Source organism: Drosophila yakuba, chromosome X, assembly GCF_016746365.2.
Source record: "Drosophila yakuba strain Tai18E2 chromosome X, Prin_Dyak_Tai18E2_2.1, whole genome shotgun sequence".
Classification (NCBI taxonomy): domain Eukaryota; kingdom Metazoa; phylum Arthropoda; class Insecta; order Diptera; family Drosophilidae; genus Drosophila; species Drosophila yakuba.
Window position 1 is genome coordinate 582,063 of NC_052526.2, and position 20,558 is coordinate 602,620.

Here is a 20,558-nt window from a genome sequence, read left to right on the forward strand (position 1 = left end):
AAGCTAAAAGCCAAGAAAGTGTAAAACGAAACCATAAACGAAAACATTTCTCGTCTCCTGCTTTCGCACGCGCTTTTGAAAGATAATGAAGTAGAAAAACAATAACTTTTATCAGGTTTCCCCCCACCGAGGCTCTTTGCTTCAGCGCGAAACCCACAGTCGCAGCCCAGGTGCCACACCCACTCCCAATCCCACTCCCACTCCTGTTCCCAGGCGGTCGTCGTGTAATCCTTTGAGCGCTTTGGGACGTGCCCAAAGTCCAGGGAGCCAGGCTCCCGAGCTTCCAAGCTCCCAAGTTCCCAGGCTCCCAGGCTCACGTAATGCTTCCTTCGTAACGCCTCCTGCATTTGACAGGTGGGAGTATCGGTTACACATGGCTCCTCCCCGAATTTGAGCGGAAAAAATGTGTTATGGCTTACTGTGCAGTCTCTGTTCTCTTATTCGATCTTGTTTTTAATGCCCTTTCCGAGTGCCGCACCACGTAAATTATTCTTCAGAGCAGTCCTTGTTTGGTTTACCAATCCTAGTGGCGATATATTCTCCAACATAATCGCAATTGTCCGAAAACGTTTGTTGTTCCGAAACTGGCAAACGCTACATATGTACGTACGTGCGTCTCGACTATCAGCTACCCCACTTTTACTGTTACTGTTCTGTTACTATGCTAAAGGGAAGTGCGGCGGGGTGGTCGACGATAATCGTAGTTGCTTTTTTGGCCTTTTGAGAGGGCTCCCCATGCTCCGAGTTGTCGTCAGCATTTTGATGCACATTTGAGCGGAAAACACACAACACACAACACACAACACGGAACACACACATGCCACAGCATCTGTGTTTTGTTGTTGTTTTTGTGCGCATTTATGGGGATCTGTGCAGCGACGCACGAGAGCCGTGCACTTTGCATAAGCTGCCCAAAAAAAAAGAAAAGAAGAGAAAAAAAGATGGAAAAATAGAAGGAGCTTGAAAACAAATGCAAATCACTTTAGCTGCTCCTTGGCGTTGTCACACATGCCGCAACGTTCGCGCTTTCAGTCACTTTGGCGGTTTTAGCTGTCATCTCATCCCCTGACTCCACTCCCCTCGCCCCTCTACCCTCTTCCCCTTTCCACACTCAACAAAACACTTCCCGCGATAGTTTATGCACAGATATATGGTGGGTGGCAGTGGTGGGGGTGTTATGCCTACGAAGAAGGTTGCCTCCCACCTTTTCAGTGTTTTTCGTAGCCATGGAGGAATCGGGTCCCTCCAGCAAAACAAGTTTCCCATCCCCCATCCCCCATCTCATCGTCATCGTCCTGCATCCGTTGCCATCTCATCTTGGCTCAGACTTTTGTCCGCGATGTTCGCGTTTTGTGCGGCGGCAATCGTGAAAACAACACTAGCTCCTGTTCTATGAGCTAGGTCCTTCGAATGGAAGCCTTAGGAATGCCCTGCAAAAGTGAGAGAAGTCGGAAAATAGAAACGGGGCTACTGGGAACAGCTACTAGAGACCCAACTAATATACCCCATTAGAAGAACTTCAGGGGTATGATGGTAGTAGAGCAAGAGCTAAGCTAAATGTGTGTGGAATTGTTTCTAGCCAACAAAATGAAATGCGATGAGGCCGAGGCACTAGGTGGAGCAAGGGAGCTGGCTAGGAAAAATAAACACCGAGTGAATGGAGAACGGAGAATGGAGAATGTGGCTTCTTCTTCGTCGTCTTCTCCCTTTCTTCTGGGGCTGCCTCGCAAATGTAGCGCATTCACTTGCAACAAAGACTTCTCCGGCAACAACAAAAGCCGCCAAAGTTGTTTTTAGTGGCAGTGCTGCAGGTCCAACATGTGTTGAACAAGGAGGAGCAGCGCAAAAAACAAGGGAAAGAGACAAAAAGCAACGAAGAACGCATTTGTAGAAGAAAGCAAAGCGAAGTAGAGGGATTGGCAAGCATTTCCATGACACACACACACACACACTCGGCAGAAACGTGCGTGGCTCAGGAATTTCCCTTAATTTTCCATTGTACAGGGAAAACAAGACATGACTTCTGATTAGTAGACGACTATTCCCAAGCGCGACATTTCCTCGGAAAAACTGTCCCAAACTCTTGTCCATGTCCGAATCACGCTGAAAGTGGCGTAAGTTCGAACTTCAAATGCATTTCTTTCGGTGCACTTTTCCCAGCTTCTTCACTCTGCTGCTGCGCAGGGAAAAGTGAGGGGGAAACTTTGGGATGCACGAGGAGGGGGAGGTAAACTGAAAAATTGCAAACTATTGTTTTTGCTGGCAGCTTTTTGTCGCAATTTTTATTTATACCCCATATCCCCACTTCCCCTCCCGCTGCCGTAAGCCCCGTTGTTTCCTCCCAGGAGGAGAGGAAGAAGAAGAAGAAGTAGTAGTAGAAGAAGAAGAAAAAGGCGGCCTAGAGAAAGAGTGAGCGATATGCAACTCGTGTCGTCATTTAGGCTGAAGTGGATGGCTTTGCCTAATGTGTTGTGCTGCCGGAATGGATGCCTGGCATGTGTGTACATATGTACATTCATATGCACATACAGATGTGGAACAGGCATCGGCACACAAAGTATTCCTGGAATTGAGAACCGAGAAAAAGTCGAGAAGAAATTGATGCAAACCGATAGGAGAAAGCATCAAGAATATTGTGTTTACTTAAAGACGAACGCCTCGCTGCAACGACAGCACACGATGCACAATGCGGCTTGCAGATAATGAAAAGTGGCGTAACTATTGGGAACAGGATCGAGTTTCGGGAATGCTTATTTCAGATATACATACCAGAATGTACGTACAACTACCAAGAAAGCAGCACCACCATTTTTCGCAGTGCACCGCACCGTGTGCAGGAGACACACTTCTTTAATCAACCAATTTGCCGCTGTGTTATTCCTGTTCTTTTGCGGTGCGAGTAGTAAGCAAAAGTGTTAGGGAATGGAGCGCAGAGAGTGACGAAATGTGCAAGTGGGGGCGAGAAATGCATCAAAGGGAAATGTGCAGTTGAAAAGTGCAGCGGCGACAAAGGGAAAAGCCTCCAGGCACTTTTAATGTTTACTTTGCTTCAAGTGCCACAACACAACACAACACAACACAAAACTTCAGAAACTTGCACTTGCACACACTCACAACAACTCAAAAGAAAGAGGAACAGAGCACAACGTAACGTAATTAGATTTGAAAAATTTCGTTATTTCTCGTATGTACTTGTATGTCGATAGATCTTGGCTAAAATCACGCTTTAAAGGTCCAGATAAATACCTGTTATTCCTCCGCTGAAGTAAAATCCAGCGGAAAGTGACTGAAATCACAAAGGGAAGCACACAGAGCTGGGTTTTTTGTGTTTGTGTGGAGTTTGGCGTTTGGCGTTTAGGCCAGGATGAGTCCATCGGAGATCTCTGGGGCCGAGAGTTTAGGTCGACGGATTGGCGAATTGACTTTGGGGCCACAGCGCACAGCAAAGAGTGCGCTAGGCAAATGCCGATGGTCCGGAGTCCGGACGTTTAAACTGGAGTTATGACTGGGCTGCTCTTCCGTCTCCCCATATCCTGCATCTACATCCTGCGTCCTACATCCTGCATCCCGCACCCCGCATCCCGCACCCTGCAGCCCACACAACTGGCAGTGCAGTATTCTTAAACCCAATTGATTTCGTGGGCCTTTCGACGGATTTGCCCGGCCACAAATCAAACAATTTCCGCTTTGCGGAACGGGAATCCCCTCTGCACATACAAATGCAATTTGTTTCATTGCGTTGCCTGTTTATTAAATTTATTTGTATGCAGTTGGGCTCGCTTAGACACACTAACTGACTGATTGATTGATTGCCTAACTGATTGACTGACTGGCTGACTGAGTGAATGTGCTGTTGTGCTGCAAGCCACAAGGAAAGCCACGGAAATATGGTGATGACTTGTTGCCCGTTTTTGAGAGGGTAAAATAAAGTGCACGACACTTTTATGGGTTGCAGAGGAAATAGCTATTTTATGAAAATGCCAAGTAAATGGATAAAAAAGCTCCGTTTAAGCGATTGAATGTAGGCAGCCCTTTTGCAATCATTTCTTCTACTTTTTTGCGGCTAGCAAATGAAATTTGCGTTCTTTTTAATGAATTTGCGGTCTGTCAATTCCATTTCCCATTCGTTTTACAAGAGCCTTTTTCCAATTTGACTGTCTGACAATCCCAAGAGAATGTGAATTTCTCCGTCTTTAGCTTCCTTTTTTGCTTTCCCTGTCCCATTGCCTTTGTATGTTTCTTTGATCTGCTTAGAGTATTTTCCTTCCCTCTGCTTTATGGCAATTTTTGGTAGTGACAGAGACTTGAAGTGGCTGGGGCTTAAAGGATTTGTGTTAGTTTAGTTATTTAAAACTCATTACACACACACACACAACGCTCAATGACCATTCCCCCCTTAATCCCCCCACCTCTTGGCCCTTCCCTTCAACTTGGCGCGCTGGCACATTTCGCTTCCTTGGCTTTTTTAATGTTGACTATCTTGGCTCAGATGTGCGAGTGTGTGAGTGCGATCATATGAGTGTTCGTCCTTGCGACCATATGTGTGGCTGTGTGCATTTGGTTTACAATTCCCCAAATTGTAATTTTATAGCGGCGTCATTGCCCAAAATGCTCAAACAGACTTTGCCTTTTTGTCCTCTCCGTCCATGTAACTTTTTTCCTTCCGTCTTTGCTTCTTAAGCTTTCTTGCGCTTTCGAATTTCCCCTATTTTTTTTTGGCCAACACTTGGAAAACTTTCCACTGTCTTCCCCCCTCTTCTCCCCCGTCTCCAGCCTTCTCCGCACTCTCGACTTTTTCCACCCTTGGACGCCCTATTCTCAAGTTGATTCCCGTTCTCAACTGGTAGTTTCCAGTTTCGCTTCTAACTCGGCTCAATTCGATTTTGTCTGCAAACTGAATGAAGTGAATTGCAATGCCATTGGCCACGTTTGGCTACTCGTTGCTACCCATAAATAGCCAGGGTATGTTGGTATAGTGCTATCATCAGATCAGAAAGTTCTTTAAAAACTCAAATATTATTCCGAAATCTCAGTGGTCGCTTTGAAACTTAAAAGTGGATATTTGAAATCAAGGTTCAGAAGGCCTTCAGCACAGGGTATGCGACATTACATCCATTCATCCATCCATCCATCCATCCATCGCATCCCGATGCCTCCATGAGTCCAGGTCCCCAACATAAACTCTTTGCAAAGGCGTTGATGGCCCCGCCAGGATTTTCGACTGGGAATGGGAATGGGAATGGGAATGGGGAAGGTGCTGTTGCTGGGGTGACTTCTCGCTCTAGGATTTCGGCCTCCGGCTAACCAGTCCCAGTCCCATCCAATCCAATCCAATCCGTCTGCTCCCGTTCGGCTGGCTCGGTCCTGTGATGTGTTGCATCCTGGTCAGTTAGGCGAATCGCATATTTTATTCAGACTTTCATTTAGTTCAGCAGCCGGCCCCTCCTCCCCGCCCCTTGGGTCACATGTAATTTTTGTTTAGCCATTCCAATTGCAATTCCATTTCGCAAAGGGAGTTTGGCCAGAGTCTGGCCTGCGAGTGGGATGAGCGGTGGTCAGGAGGGTGGCCATATAAATCAACTTTAATTTAAATGCTCGGCAGCAGCACTGAAATCAGAGTGGCCCTCTATACTCTATATTCTCTATATGCCATGCCATGCCCATGCTATCCTGTATGCATCGCTCCATCCCAGAAGCTTTGGCGTCTTGGCGTTTTCCCTTTATTTTCCTTGGCAGAAAATCCTGACAAGCATGCAATTTAAATGCAAAAGTGTCTGCGATGCATTTGCAATTAATGGCCGCTGAATAATAATAATAAACATGCAATTAGACACTCTGGAGCACATATGCGCGTAACGGCTCCTATTCCTGCATGCTTCATCGTTAATTACTTTAAATATAAAATAATAATACGCACATGTATGGTTTCAGTGGACGGACAAATACACACTTAATACATTCATTTAAACACTGCTCCGCCAACTGAACAGGAAGGAAATAAAGCTGCGGCTTAGTGGCACACATGAGATACCCTACCCATACCCTTGAGAATAATATTTATTAAAGCTCCCTCTGTATGTTTCTTGCATCTCCAGGATACCCGCAGCCCACATACCGATGGCTGAAGGACGGCGTCCCCGTCGGCGACTTCTCATCCAGTCAGTTCTACCGATTCCACAGCACGCGGCGCGAGGATGCGGGCAGCTATCAGTGCATCGCCAGGAACGATGCCGGATCCATATTCAGCGAAAAGAGCGACGTTGTCGTGGCCTGTAAGTTGTTCACAAATAACACCGACATGGATGGGGTGGCATTTGGGGCCGAAGGAGTCGAAGTCCTGCGGGGCACATTCGTACATCCCCGTACGTCAACAATTACGCACATCATCAAAGGCAGTGAGAAGTTGGGATATAGATACTTGGAGGCTCGGAAACTCGAGATATTCCCGGGATGGTTTCAAGAGTTCGAGTTACCAATTAAACGAAAAATTAACGAAATTCAATGCTGGCTTATTGCAGCTCTTTATTCTTTATTCCACATTAACTATGGACTGTGGAGCAATGTTTCCCAAAGGGCTATTATGGTCGCAGTCGTAATTAATCATGTGAGGCAATGAGCTTTGCTCATCCCTTTGATAGAAGTTATTTACTTTTGATCGGAAAGTTCATTTACTTCAGAGCCAGATGGTAGAGTGTCTTGCTTATAATCCAAGTGGTTTCCTAGGTGGAGTACAAATCAAACGGCAAACGGCTGTCACAGCAAGTGGTGATAATCATTTAGCTGCTAATTTTTATTTAATGCGAACTTAATTACAACGTGGAAACGGAGGAGGGTGGGAAGGGTTGGGAGTAAAGGTCACCGGGTGGGTGCAGAGATGCAACGAACAATTAGACCAGCAAGTGTGAGTGACACTTGAGCCCTGCGTGAGAGTGTGCCACTACTTGAACCTAATAAATCGAGCTCTCGACATGAGGAGCACGAGACGTCCATTATGCCATCGCCCAAGCGTGCTGATGGCCTACTCCACGGGTACTCCATTTGCGAAACCAGCAAAAAGCACCTTATCTGATGTACCTTATTTGAAGGGTTAAAAGGGTTGGGACGCACACAGTGCGAGTATCCTCCGCGGGTGACTCAAAACAGTGGGTACTCGCCCATATTTGGCACAATTATCTCGCTACTCCGCACCGCACCGCACCGCACCACTGGCAAGAAGCCTCCTCCTCCGTGACCTTCTTCTCGTGACTGAATCAATGAATAGGCGACGGCGACTGGTTGGCGTGGAGCAGCAGCAGCAGCGGCAGCGGCAGCGTCTTGAGCACTTAATTAATTGAGGGGCCGCGTCGAGAGGGAGGGCGAGCTTAAACTGAACTAATAACCTTTAAAGCCCATCTGAGTGCTTTCAGCGGGTGTTTAGTGGGTGGGGAAATGCTTGAGAGCGGGGTCAGAGGTTAAACAGGCGTGCACGCAGGCCGCGCGATGCCTTCAGTTCAATTAGGGAATGACACCACAGGTCAAAGGTGGGAGGTATAAAGCCCTTCTCCTGGGTTTCCATGGCTTTCGGTGCGGTGTGTGTGCTTAATTGGGCAAAGACTATTGGTTACGCTAGATTGCGCGACTAAACTTAATAGATACTGTGGCTCACATTCGAAGAGTGAATCATTTGCTCTCTGAATGCGATCTGTAAGCTACGCAAACTTAGTTCTTGAGTATACAACTGATATTTCCTTTTTCTTGCAGACATGGGCATCTTTGAGAACACGACAGAAGGTCGTCTGACAGTGGTCAGTGGTCACCCCGCGATATTCGACATGCCGCCCATTGAGTCTGTGCCCGTGCCGTCGGTGATGTGGCAGTCGGAGGACGGACCGCTGAACTATGACATCAAGTACGCCTTCACCCAGGCCAACCAGCTGATTATCTTGAGTGCGGATGAGAACGATCGCAGGGGATACCGGGCCAAGGCCATCAACACGCAGCTGGGCAAGGAGGAGAGCAGCGCCTTCGTTCACCTGAACGTCAGCGGGGATCCGTACATAGAGGTGGCGCCCGAGATCATAGTTCCTCCGCAGGATGTCAAGGTTAAGTTGGGCACCGGCGTGGTGGAGCTGCAGTGCATCGCGAATGCCCGACCCCTGCACGAACTGGAGACCCTTTGGCTGAAGGACGGCCTCGCCGTGGAAACGGCCGGAGTGCGGCACACCCTCAACGATCCGTGGAACCGCACCCTGGCCCTGCTGCAGGTGAACAGCTCGCACTCCGGCGAGTACAGCTGCCAGGTGCGACTGCGCAGTGGTGGCTATCCGGCCGTCAGTGCCTCGGCCCGCCTCCAAATCCTCGAGCCACCGCTCTTCTTCACGCCCATGCGAGCGGAAACCTTTGGCGAATTCGGCGGACAGGTGCAGCTCGCCTGCGACGTGGTCGGTGAGCCCACGCCCCAGGTCAAGTGGTTCCGGAATGCAGAGTCGGTGGATGCGCACATCGAGAGTGGAAGGTGGGTTTTGGCTCGATTGGTTCTGTAAACGCTTACGCTAACTGCTCTCTGGTTTTGAAATCCCTTCGCAGATACTCGTTGAGCACGGATAATACGCTGGTAATTAAGAAACTAATCCTGGATGATGCTGCCATGTTTCAGTGCCTGGCCATCAACGAGGCGGGCGAGAATTCGGCGAGCACCTGGCTGCGCGTAAAAAGTAAGTCAAGAGCTGATTTATTCCGCTGCCTGTGTGACAATGGTTGTGCATATAGGAATAGGTAGCTACAAGGTTCATAGATTAGTTGAAAACTGCGATTTCTATCACATTATTACTTGGCATTTCGCTCAGCCAACGCTTAAAGAAAGGAGCAAAAGCTTTAAAAAATATTCAAATAATACAGTATAGTTTAAAACTTATTTATTGATTAACGCGTTAACCAATGTCACACAGTGCAATTGCAAATGATAGACCAAGAAAATGCCTGAATGCCTGTTACTTCGCTAAATGATACGTATATCTACATGTGCCTCCGCGCCAAATACCATCAAATACCTATCTAAACATCGCCACCCCAAACATCTGAAGTATACCAATACCCTAACCAATTTCGCATATTGACCTTTTAACCCATTATTAACAAACGAATCAATAGCAAAAGAGCCGGCCAAGAACCGCGTGAAGCGCTTGGCCCAGCCGCGAATCCTGAGGGTAAGAGCTTCGCATGCTGGCTTGGGATCGGAAAGGGGATCGGAACCAGGTTCCTCTGATAGACGCAAGGAGTTTCGCTTTGGTATGGGCATACTGCTAAATGCCACACAAACACACAACCACAAACGCACAACAACACCCACTTGCACACTTGCTTGCACCTCAAGGAACCACTTCTTGCACTTAGAGAAAAGCACCTGAACACCCTTTTAAACTTTTAAACCCTTTATAATATCATAGCACGTAGCACGTAGCATGTAGCATGTAGCAAGTAGCTCTTTTGATTCCTTTCGAATTTGTTGTTTTATTGGCTTGGCTGTTGCTGTTATTTCACTTTCACTGCCTTTGGCGTTTAATTTTAAGCTTATATTATGTGCAAGTATTCAGTGGCTCCCTGGTTTTCGTTTCATCTTCCCTATTTGTTTGTTATTTCTCCCTTCGCTTTGCATTCTTAGCCAAGCGCCTTTGGCCAACAGAAGCGGTAGGAATTTCATTTGTCCTATTCTCCACTGCCTTGCCTATCAAATTTGTCAAAAGCGCAAGAATTTTTCGTTTAAGTTGATTAGCCTACACCTTGTGCACATATTTGTTAAGGATATTAGTTCACTCCTCTGCATGGTTTGGTCTAGAATAATATAAAAAAAGGATTTAATCATTCTGTGGACTCTTTGTATCTTTATCTCTTGCCAGAATATTAAGTTGGCACAACCCCCAAAAGCGATAATATGAATTTGACATTGAGTGACGGGTAATATAGGTATGTATAGGTATGTATAGGAGTTGGGACTTCACCTTCAAAGGCTCCGAAGTACCGTTAAGAGCCGGGTCAAATGGCTGCCTCAGGGTTGCGAGCCACCCAAAAAACAGGGCCACGCCCACACCCACTGGAATACGAGTTACGAGTTACGAGTTACGAGTTGGTGTGGCAGAATTTAGCATTTTAATGAATTTCATAATGCGAAAATTAAGACTGACACACAAGTCGCACCAGTCGTTCGGGGGGCGGGGCGTATATTGTCATGCTGACATGGCATCGTAGGGTTTCCCTTCTGGCTCCTTCTGGCTCCTTCGGCTCCTTTTGGCTCCTTTTGTCTGCGCTGAGAGCTTGGCGTTCCTGGCTGGCCAGGGAAAAATTCTTCATTCATGAGCCCAACTCCAAACGCAAACCCAAACCAAACCCCAAACCCAAATCCAAGCCAAAAGAAAACGGATGACTCCGCTGGCGCTTCAGATATTTGAGAGATAGAGTTGAGGCTTGAGTTGAGGTCCTTTCACGGGGCGAAGGACATATTGTTTTGACGGTCCCAGCCAAGTTTCTTGATGGGACTTTAAACAAAGTTTGTGCTGCCCTCCGTCGCTTAAATTTTTATGGTCAAAGCTGGGATTTTCATGTAAATTGAAATTTCCATGCATATTTTGCTGAGTTATTCTGATGTTGCAGCATCTCGCCCTCCTTCACTTCACGTCACTTTCCTTCACTTCTCCATTCCATTCCATCTATTCATTCTTTGTCATCTGCAAAAAAGCAGTCCTGCTGCATTGTATTTGGCTTAAACTAGTTAAGAGATTTTGTCGTCAGCGGTTTATTGAAAAACTTTTCAGCTTTTATAGATAGATAAAGCAAGTAAAGCGAGTTTGTGCCATATTTTGCTCCTTCGCCCCCGTGACTGAATGGTAACCAATCGTTGCGGCTCATTTCATTTTATTTGCCTAGACTAATTCGAGCCAATTTGTACAATTTGTTTGTCTGCGCCAAAGAGTTTTACGATTCACTTAGTCCCTCCAACACTCCACTTCTCTGCCCAACCTCCCATTCCCATGTTTACGTTTTATTGCCGGCAGGAGTTCCACTTCCACTTCCCTGCTACTGCTGTCTGGCTGCATTTGCTCCTGGCCAACTTGACGAAGGGGGAGCTGCCGGCCTAATCGGCTTTGTTTCTGGATGGGAGCATGGCCCTTTTGCACAGCACTCAGCTGGCGCGTAATGGCTGCATGCCAGGATAATCCAGATCAGAATCGGGATCGGGATCAGGATCCGATTATGAACACCTTTGAGCACTGACCACATGCCACTGGGTCCGGTCCAGTGCTACATATTAATCCTGTACTTGTGACCCGCTCGATTTCATTTCTTTTCGTTTATCTGCTGGTAAGGATGATCCTCCATCTCCGCCGTCATTCCTTTCAGACAACAGTTAGCAGACTTCCCTTTCCACAGCTCCGCGCAATGGCAACAAGTGTTTGGAATTTGGGCGGCTGATTTGCCATTGCCAGTTCTCAGTTCTCAGCCCAGAAGCCAGCAGCTTCCGCTAATCTCCGCTTGGAAGGGTGTTGCTCACCACCGAAGGGCTAAGAAGTTGAGTTCGGAAACTATTTTCCAGCCTTTCGCGTTCAGCGGGATATCTCGGTTGCTCTCGGATCCGCAGACCTGGGATGCTGCATTTTAATTGCACCTCCTGCCGCCAAACGCCGCCCAGTGTTTGTCAAAGTTGTGCATCCTTCTGTGTTGCCCTTTTCTCTGGAGCCCTCTTCACTTCATTTTTGTTAAGTTGGCGCTCAGTGCTTAGTGCTAGTCTGCATTCGTGGCCCAACTTCCAACGCGCCCTGCACCTGCCACAGTCAGAGCTTTCCACAGCGCATTTTCCGGCTGCCTGCGCTTTTCCCGGCTGCCCCAACTCTCGAGTTACATAATTTTGTAATTTCCCGAAACGCAAAAGTGATTTTAATCGCTGCTTCCTGCCATTTCCAAAGTGCCTGCACCTAACAACCAACGTTTGTTTGTTTGTTTGTAGAAGTGTGCAGGAGTAATTAGGCGTCCTTGGGGGCGGAGTGGGCGTGGCTGTTTCCTTTACTTTCGGCTGATGGCTCAATGCGATCGCCAGTAGTGGTGTGCGAATTTGAAGGAATTTCTTTTGATTGCTCGGTCGAAAGTTTCGTTTCTGGTTTTTATGGCCCGCCAACAGGTAGGTGGGTTGGAGGTCAGAGGTCGGATGTTGGAGTTCGGAGTTCGGAGGTCAGCGGAGCTTAAGCCCATATCGCCCAGTGATTGATTGCCGTGGGAGTGCAGGAATCGAGTTGATTGGCCTGCGACATGCTAGGGCCACAAACAAGGAGTTTCTCTTACATATTTTGGCACAGTTGCAACTAAAGGCCATAATAGTTCTAACGTGGTTACTAAAGTTGGACAATGCGCCCAGTTGGCAATAAACGAGTGGTATTCGATTAGTCGGAAAATATGTACTTATTTGTATAAGGAAATGGCGCTGCCCAAAGGGAGACTTAAGCGAGAAAGCATTTAAGCGGTGCCAAATGGGAAAATGGGTGGTGGGTGGTTGAAACTTTAAAAGGCTAAAGGCGGCACGACGGCTAGAAACCATTCGTATGCTAATAGTGGACGCTGGAATGGCCAAGTAATTCCAATTATTACCATCGCACGCCATTGCCAGTGCCGCACAGTTTTCCGCACCACCCTCATCGCCACCACCCACTTTTCCCCCTTGTCCGGCTGAGTGAGCGTTTTATTACGACTTCAAGTTGATGGCGCGGCCTCCTTGGCTCTTTGCGTCTTTGGCTCTTTAGTGGGTCAACTCGAAATTAATTACAGCCAACTCAACTCCTCAACTCCTTGCACGCAGGACGAAGGGAATGGCAATGCTTAAGGGAAATAGCCCAATGATTTATTAAATGCTAAGATAATTCCATGCATGAATTCATTCTATTTCTGCACTCAATGTATACATTGCGTATACGCCATGTTGCTTGTACGGCATAGATTCGCGAATTATGCTCAACACTCTCGCAGCCAGATGCTCGTTTTTTAAAGGTCTGCTCGGCGAGTCCTGCCGCAAATTGTTTCTCCACTTAGGAGGAGGTCCTTAGGTCCTTCTTTCCGCGTCTCAGACACGCGGCTTAAGTGAGTCATAAAAAGCGGGCCAAAGAGCTGGGAAATGAAAAGGAAAGAGGACTGCTGGCTGGCGGTCGCCGCAGTTTAATCACACTTAACACGTGGCCCTGCCGAAGGAGTTGTGTTTTATGTATTGCGCCTCTAATTTTCTCGTGTCGAAATTAGTTTCGATGTGACTTAATTTATCCAGGGCAGCTTTGCTGTCCGTAGTCCTGATGTTGAGCTGCCTCAGTTTCGCAACACCTGGATATTCCTTCTTTCTTTCTTTCGATTTGTTTATTTTCCTGTGATTGTGATTGTGCCCGTGGCGTTAAGCAGCGTTGATATCTTTATGATTTCGCCAACAATTTCAATGGCAACTGCAACAGCGAACTGCAGCACTTAATGTCTTAATGTTGCTTTTATCGTATTTTTATGCACCTATTTACATAAGCGTAGTCAACGGGATTGCTTCATCATGCGAAATTATTACGAATATTATTACATTCTCGCCCGCTGGCTGCCAGTTGCCAGTTGCAAAGCCGTTAAAAGCAGCCTCAGTTTCGGCCTCGGCCTTCAGAGGCGAAAGGCATCTGGGTGGAACAATGAGAGCAGCCATCGCATCGTGCCACTCAAAATCCAATAAATAATTAACATTAACCAACAGAAAGTTAAAGGGCGGCAAACGGAACTGGAGCCAAACGTTGCGGGGGAATGCAAAAAACATATACGCGAAAATATATATCAGAGTATGTAGGAGTACGAGTATATGGGGCCTCCTTGCAGCAGATGCCGCCGAAATGGCAGCATGATTAATTGGCCAGGATGTATAATTCGGGGCAAGTGGAAGGTGGAAGGTGGATTAACATTATTGGAGCAGTTAATCGAGGGAAGCGAGTGAATCAGCTACTCAATCAAGTCACTAGGGAACTAGGAACTGGGCTAAGCGGATGTGGGTCCCGATGATTTCCCATTTCTTGGTGATCAAACGGGCAATATTAATGGAGTTACATGAGCACTCACAGCATAGTAAACATTGCATAAATTAGCATACTTTACGCATCACTGATGACCTTTTTTCCATCAATTGCGAGTAATAAAGCCCGATGTGCTGCACTTTATTGTTATTTCATAATTAATAGAAAGACCACAAGAACATGGAATATTATTAATAAGATTAATATTGAATATTGATGTTTGATGTTTGGAATAGCCTTTTTTTGACATATACTTAGATTGGCTATGCAGTTATATTGTTTCCATTACGTACCACATGTAAATATCGCCTGTACTTATTTCCGTACCTTTATCAATTAATTCAATTAATTTTTGTTTCAGCTTTGCTGTTTTCCTTAGAAGCTGATAAAAAACACACACCATATACACCCCCTACTTAACCACTAAATGCGTTGTTCTTAGCCTAAAACCCACCGTCATTACACAGTTCGACTTTATTAGTGATAGAATCCAATTGTAATCGAGTCCGCTTGTGTTTCCGCAGCTTCGGCTCCAATCATGGAGCTGCCGCCCCAGAATGTGACCGCCCTGGATGGCAAGGACGCCACTATCTCCTGCCGGGCTGTGGGTTCGCCCAATCCCAACATAACCTGGATATACAACGGTGAGTTTCGCCACTAAATAGTTCGTAGTGCATGGCCCGAGTCCCACTAATGATGATGATGCTAATTGCGCTGCCGTTCTTTATTTTTATCCGTTTATCCGTTTGCCCGCTAACCAACCAATCTATCAATCAACCAATTGTAATGCTAACCAAACTGCTTGCTGCGCATCGTGTCAACCCGCCAACCTGCAATGAAACCCACCCGCCAACAACCCCGTCGCAACTGAACTCCAGAGACCCAACTGGTGGACATATCCAGCCGGGTGCAGATACTCGAGTCGGGCGACCTGCTCATCTCGAACATCCGATCCGTGGACGCCGGTCTCTATATCTGCGTGCGGGCCAACGAGGCGGGCAGCGTCAAGGGCGAGGCCTATCTGAGTGTTTTGGGTGAGTTCCTGTCCCAGTCCATGTCCCTCTCCCTCTCCCTCTCCCTCTCCCTGTTCCCCTTCCTGTTCCTGTTCCTGTTCCTGGTCTCCATTTGGGATCCGGAATCCGCGCCCCCGCAAGTTTAATTGCCTGCCACTCCTCGCCCCAGTCAGTTATGTTGAAGTGCATCTGTCTAGTCGGGTGCTGTTGGCTTTTGCCTTTTGCCTTTGGCTTTTAGTGTTTTAGTAAGGTTCTTTAAAGTTTCAGGTTTAGTCATTTAACCGCACCAGCCAGTCCCTTTAAAGCCAGGATCAGATATGGAACCTTTCTCAGTATAACGTAGTATTTATGCTTGTCCAATTGCATGCGCTGTGCTCATATATTAAACTAAGTCTAAGTCGTTACCTGTATCTACTGCCATTGGCTAATGCCACTCCCAGATTGCAAACTACTACTCTAAACGCTGCTCTATATGCTGTTGAACCTGTAAGCATTGTGCAGTTAAATCTCTGGATTTGCATGGCCCTGTTTGTAGTAAAAACGTACGCAACCCAGTTAATTTAACCACATTTTCGCCACTGCCGCCTGCTTGGTAAATCTTGAGCAGATGCATCCCTGCTACTTTTCCATCGATTGGACACTGGCCATTGGCATTGCTTTGAGGTGGCCGTATCCTGCGACTGTTTTCGAAAGGCTTTCCGAAGGAATCCGCTTGGCAAAACACTTTTGCAACCACAGAATCAAATCGAGTTTGCTCGCCAAAACGTTCGCCACTAAACAAGCAGTTTGAGCACCTGTTTCTGCTCCTCTTGCCCTCTATTTGTAAATCTATAAATCTACAGCCAACCCAAACTACCCAACTACCCAACCTTTCAGCATCAGCGAGTGCGAGTGATTGCCAATGACATTGTGGTGGAGCAGGGAAATATTTCAATTTGAAATGGTTAGACACGGCTAAAAACTCGGCAATATTGTGTTACAACAAAAAAGTTGCAAATGCATTTGTTCTTTGCTGATAATGATGCGGATGCTAATGCTATCCGAATTCGTTGTTTGCGTCGCATAAAAGGCTATTAAATGATACAACTCCATCCCCTGCTATTTTTTGGACTCTGTTCTCTTTTTCACCGTGTACGTGTTGCAATGAACCTTACAGCGCATCAAATCAACTAAAATGTTCGGTCCAATTATAATAATGTATGTCGCCAAAGCCGCAGCAGCCACAGCAATAACAAGGAATAATATTAATGCCAACAACCAATGCCCCAGCCACGCCCACAATGCAGCTCAGCCCCACAGCGATGGGCTCCAGCGTTTAGTTGGCTGCCTCCTGGACAGCTCCAAATGCCCTTCATGGCCACACATGTCCCTCACTGCTAACTGGTAACTGCTAACTGGTACTGCTAACTTGGCCCACGGCTTTGCCTTTACCATGGCCAAAAGCTGGGCATCATTTTTCGAGCGCTTTTGCCGAACTCTGCCCTCTGTACCCTGAATTCTGTCCATTGTGCTGTTTGTGTAATTAAAGTTGATTTGCACATGCAATATTTTGGGTGCCGCGCTCGCAAGAGTGTTGTGCGTGCTTTGTGTGTGTGGTGCGTGGTGTGTGGTGTGTGGTGTGTGGTGTATGGCCTAAAAGGCGGCATCAATGTGCGGCTAATTGGCGAAATGCCGGAATGCGCGAATGCGGACTGCGGACTGCGGACTGTGGCCACCGATTTCCATCACCCCTTTAAGAGAAGAGCCGCCGTCTGGCTTTATTTGTAGCATAGAGCACACAGCCAAGTCGCACGAGGAATCCAGAGTAGAATTCTTCTACACTATCTGGAAGAGCAAAGGTTTAAAAGCGATGAGATTAATTTGGAAATTGTGACATTTCTGTGGAAAATCATTATTTGGAGGCCAATGGTTCAGTGTATGAAGCTTTGCTCCTGTGTATCTGGTACCCCATGGGGAACAAACAGACCCAGCACGTCGAGAAGAATTATAAGACCATCCATATAGTACGGAACCACCATATAGTGCCATATAGTACCATATAGTGCCTATAGTACCATATAGTACCACACATACCATATAGTTGCAGTACCTTCAATGCATGGGCCACAGGGCGCGTTGAACTTTTGATGCATGCGGGCCAGCAGCAAGTGACTGAAAGGCTGAAAAAGAAATACTGTGCGAGAGCAAAGAGAAGGGAACAAAACACAAAAAACAAAACAGAAAAACAGAAAAAGAAAAAAACATCAAATAAATAAAATCAAAGGAGGGAAACCTGCATAAAGGCAGCGAAAGTCGGGGCAAGGCCTGCAATTGTGGGCTCAGAACAACGCGATACCCTGTAATACGCACCAGTTGGGGATGCAATCTGGCAGAATCACTGAATTCACTGAATAAGGCTGGAACAGAAAAGGCCATAAGTATTAACCTGTACTGTAATACCAATAAGTACTCACCTATGTTTAAGTTATCTCATTTAGTTTAGATTTGGGAGTCAGTAGGCAAAATGCAGGGCATTGGTCATTCGCTTTTCGTGCTGAAGTTGTGTGGTCTTTAAACTTAATTTGCTCCACCTTTTGGATGGGCATCCGGGACTCTCCACGGGTCCAGGGATAAGCCAAATGGGGAAAGGGGAAAAGGGGAAAAGGGGGAAGGGGGGCAGTTGAATAACGAGGAAGAGTCCGCTGCCGGCAGGCGGTCAATAAAAGTGGGCGGGGCTGTCGCGACTTGTCATTTGCCACACAACTTGCGGTCGTTTAATCTGCATTGCCGTGTTGTTAATGTGTTCAATCCCTTCATCCCTTCATCCCTGCATCCCTCTTCCTGGCCAGGACTCGCACTTACTTACTTTTTCTCCGTTCTTTCCTCCGTTTTTCCTCTTTTTCCGCAGTGCGGACGCAAATCATCCAGCCGCCCGTGGACACAACGGTGCTACTCGGCTTAACGGCCACCCTGCAGTGCAAGGTGTCCAGTGATCCCAGCGTGCCGTACAACATCGACTGGTATCGCGAGGGTCAGTCGTCGACGCCCATCAGTAATTCGCAGCGCATCGGTGTCCAGGCGGACGGGCAACTGGAGATCCAGGCGGTGCGGGCCAGCGATGTGGGCAGTTATGCCTGCGTGGTCACCTCTCCCGGGGGAAACGAGACGCGGGCCGCGCGCCTCAGCGTCATCGAACTGCCATTCCCGCCCAGCAATGTGAAGGTGGAACGGCTGCCGGAGCCGCAGCAGCGCAGCATCAACGTGTCCTGGACTCCGGGCTTCGATGGCAACAGTCTAATATCCAAATTTATTATCCAGCGACGTGAGGTCTCCGAATTGGGTAAGTTTCGTTGCATACTCTATACCTATTACCTATATATGTACCCATATTTTTTGGGTAGCGTAGCGTTTGCTGGTTGCGTTGGTTGTGGTTAGTATTGGATTTATGATTTATAAGGGGTAGCGGTTGCCATTTACGGAGCAAGCCTTTGACTTCAGAGGTATCCAACTCTTCTACAGAAAAAGACACTTACTGATTCGAAACCAAACAAGACAGAACGCTATAGTCGAGTTCCCGACTATCTGATACCCGTTACTCAGTTAGTGGAAGTGCAAAGGAGAAACTTCAACACTGACTATTTTCGGCGGCTTGTGGACGAGGTAACATCATCAAAAATTACATAAAATGTGAAAAAAAACATTATTTTTGAAAACACAGTTTGATAGGAAATTTAATTACGAATTCAACGAGGTATGACATTCTATTTATGGGCCACTATTTCGAATGCTGTGATCAACATATTGATAATTTTTATCGAAAAAAACAGAAAATCGATTTTCGCCAAAATTGCAATATTTACGATTGGTATTTTCGGTATAACTTGGCTGAAAATGGTCAGAAAGCAAAAAGAATTACAGTTTTTTACTCCTAATTACAATTACTAACCAATCAAATCAATTTTTAATCGACTCTGTTAAAATAATTTTTGGCCAAATTTTCGCTTTTTTTGTAAGGGGTAACATCATCAAAAATTGCAAAAAATGCGAAACAAATAGAATTTTTTTTGAAAACGCAGTTCGATAGGAAATTTAATTACGAACTCAACGAGGTATGACATTCTAGTTTTGGATAACTATTTTTACTGCTATCGGAAAAAACGGTTTATTTTTATCAAAATAATAACATCATTAACATAGTATACCCTTCTACTGTACGAGTAACGGGTACAATAATACTGACAAGACTGAGAAACCTTTCACGAACTGACCTATTACTTACTTATGTACAACAATAAGTAGTAAATAGTAGTAAATTCAATCTCATGAGGAACCACGAGCCACAAACCCGATTTAGGAACTCATTACAGACAACACAAAGGAAGCCAAGATTTTGATCTGTTTATTTTTGTTCTCTCTTTTCTTCCATTGAATTTATTTTGAACACCACCCATAACTGGAACGAACCGAAACTTATGAACTGTAAATTGATTTGAAATGTATACTGTGTTATATACTGTGTTTATATCTATGGAAACATTTGCAAATAATCTTTGTATCATTTTGTTGTTTTGCACCTTGTTTTGACCGCGTTCACATCAACATCAATCAACGACAACATCACCACTGGAACTCGCTGTAATCTACTCACTACTTACTACTCACCCAACTCAAATGCCACTTGTAATGAATGCACTCAATGGTGCCACAACACCAATCGCACCCATACCCAACACCATACTCATAACCACACCCATTCACACTCACAACTTACAACTCACAACCCATCCGCTCACAACTGTAATCCATAACCCATAATCCTCGCCTGCTGTTTGTCCAAACACATTAACATCACAGAAAAATTCGTAGGTCCAGTTCCAGACCCCCTGCTCAACTGGATCACCGAGCTGAGCAACGTCTCGGCGGACCAGCGTTGGATCCTGCTCGAGAACCTGAAGGCGGCCACCGTCTACCAGTTCCGGGTCAGTGCTGTGAATCGGGTGGGCGAGGGCTCGCCATCGGAGCCCAGCAATGTCGTCGAGCTGCCCCAGGAAGGTGAGTATCCAGGTGCCCGGGTGGCATCTCGAAAGGGATCCCAGCTTGGTGGATTCCGATCCGCATTTTCTGCATCTCGTAATCGTACTAGTATCGTAATGTTTTTATCCGTTTGCTGTGTTGCTTGCCCTGAGTTGTTTTTGTTTTCGTTTAGTTTGTGAATTTTGTATCCCTGAAAAGTGCATATTATTATATAATTTATGATCGAGTCTTCACTTAAACATCCCCATACAGATTTGTACATTTTTAAAGCTGCAGGCAGTAAAGTTTTCCTTAAAAGTGTTGTGTTGTGTTTTTAATTTCATTTTACGCTAAATGGCATAATATATGCATATATCTAGTCCCGTATAAACCGTATAAACCGATTAACCGTATAAACCATGTATAGTGTACAAAACTAATGCCGAATACCCTGTATACGTATTGTACTTTTACCTGCTATCGTTGTCATCACGAAAATGAAATTTAA

At 46.2% G+C, this 20,558-nt stretch overlaps 1 protein-coding gene across 11 annotated transcripts in view; it reads left to right on the forward strand.

The window, feature by feature from the left end:
* Positions 1–20,558, forward strand: part of LOC6523829 (protein sidekick) — a 63,079-nt gene that overhangs the window by 35,212 nt on the left and 7,309 nt on the right. For 4 of the 11 annotated variants that reach the window (XR_005562111.2, XM_039377367.2, XM_039377385.2 and 1 more), the window contains exons 4-11: positions 6,096–6,272; positions 7,741–8,494; positions 8,566–8,693; positions 9,130–9,267; positions 14,570–14,689; positions 14,924–15,079; positions 17,946–18,377; positions 19,892–20,089. Coding sequence is in view for 9 of the 11 variants with exons in the window: in XM_039377367.2 (XP_039233301.1) it covers positions 6,096–6,272; positions 7,741–8,494; positions 8,566–8,693; positions 9,130–9,267; positions 14,570–14,689; positions 14,924–15,079; positions 17,946–18,377; positions 19,892–20,089 (2,103 nt within the window). In the remaining 2 variants the exon portion in view is untranslated. Of the gene's footprint in view, positions 1–6,095; positions 6,273–7,740; positions 8,495–8,565; positions 8,694–9,129; positions 9,268–14,569; positions 14,690–14,923; positions 15,080–17,945; positions 18,378–19,218; positions 20,090–20,558 lie in introns of those variants that run through there. The other 7 variants (XM_039377391.2, XM_039377392.2, XM_039377396.2 and 4 more) reach the window with 4 other exon arrangements.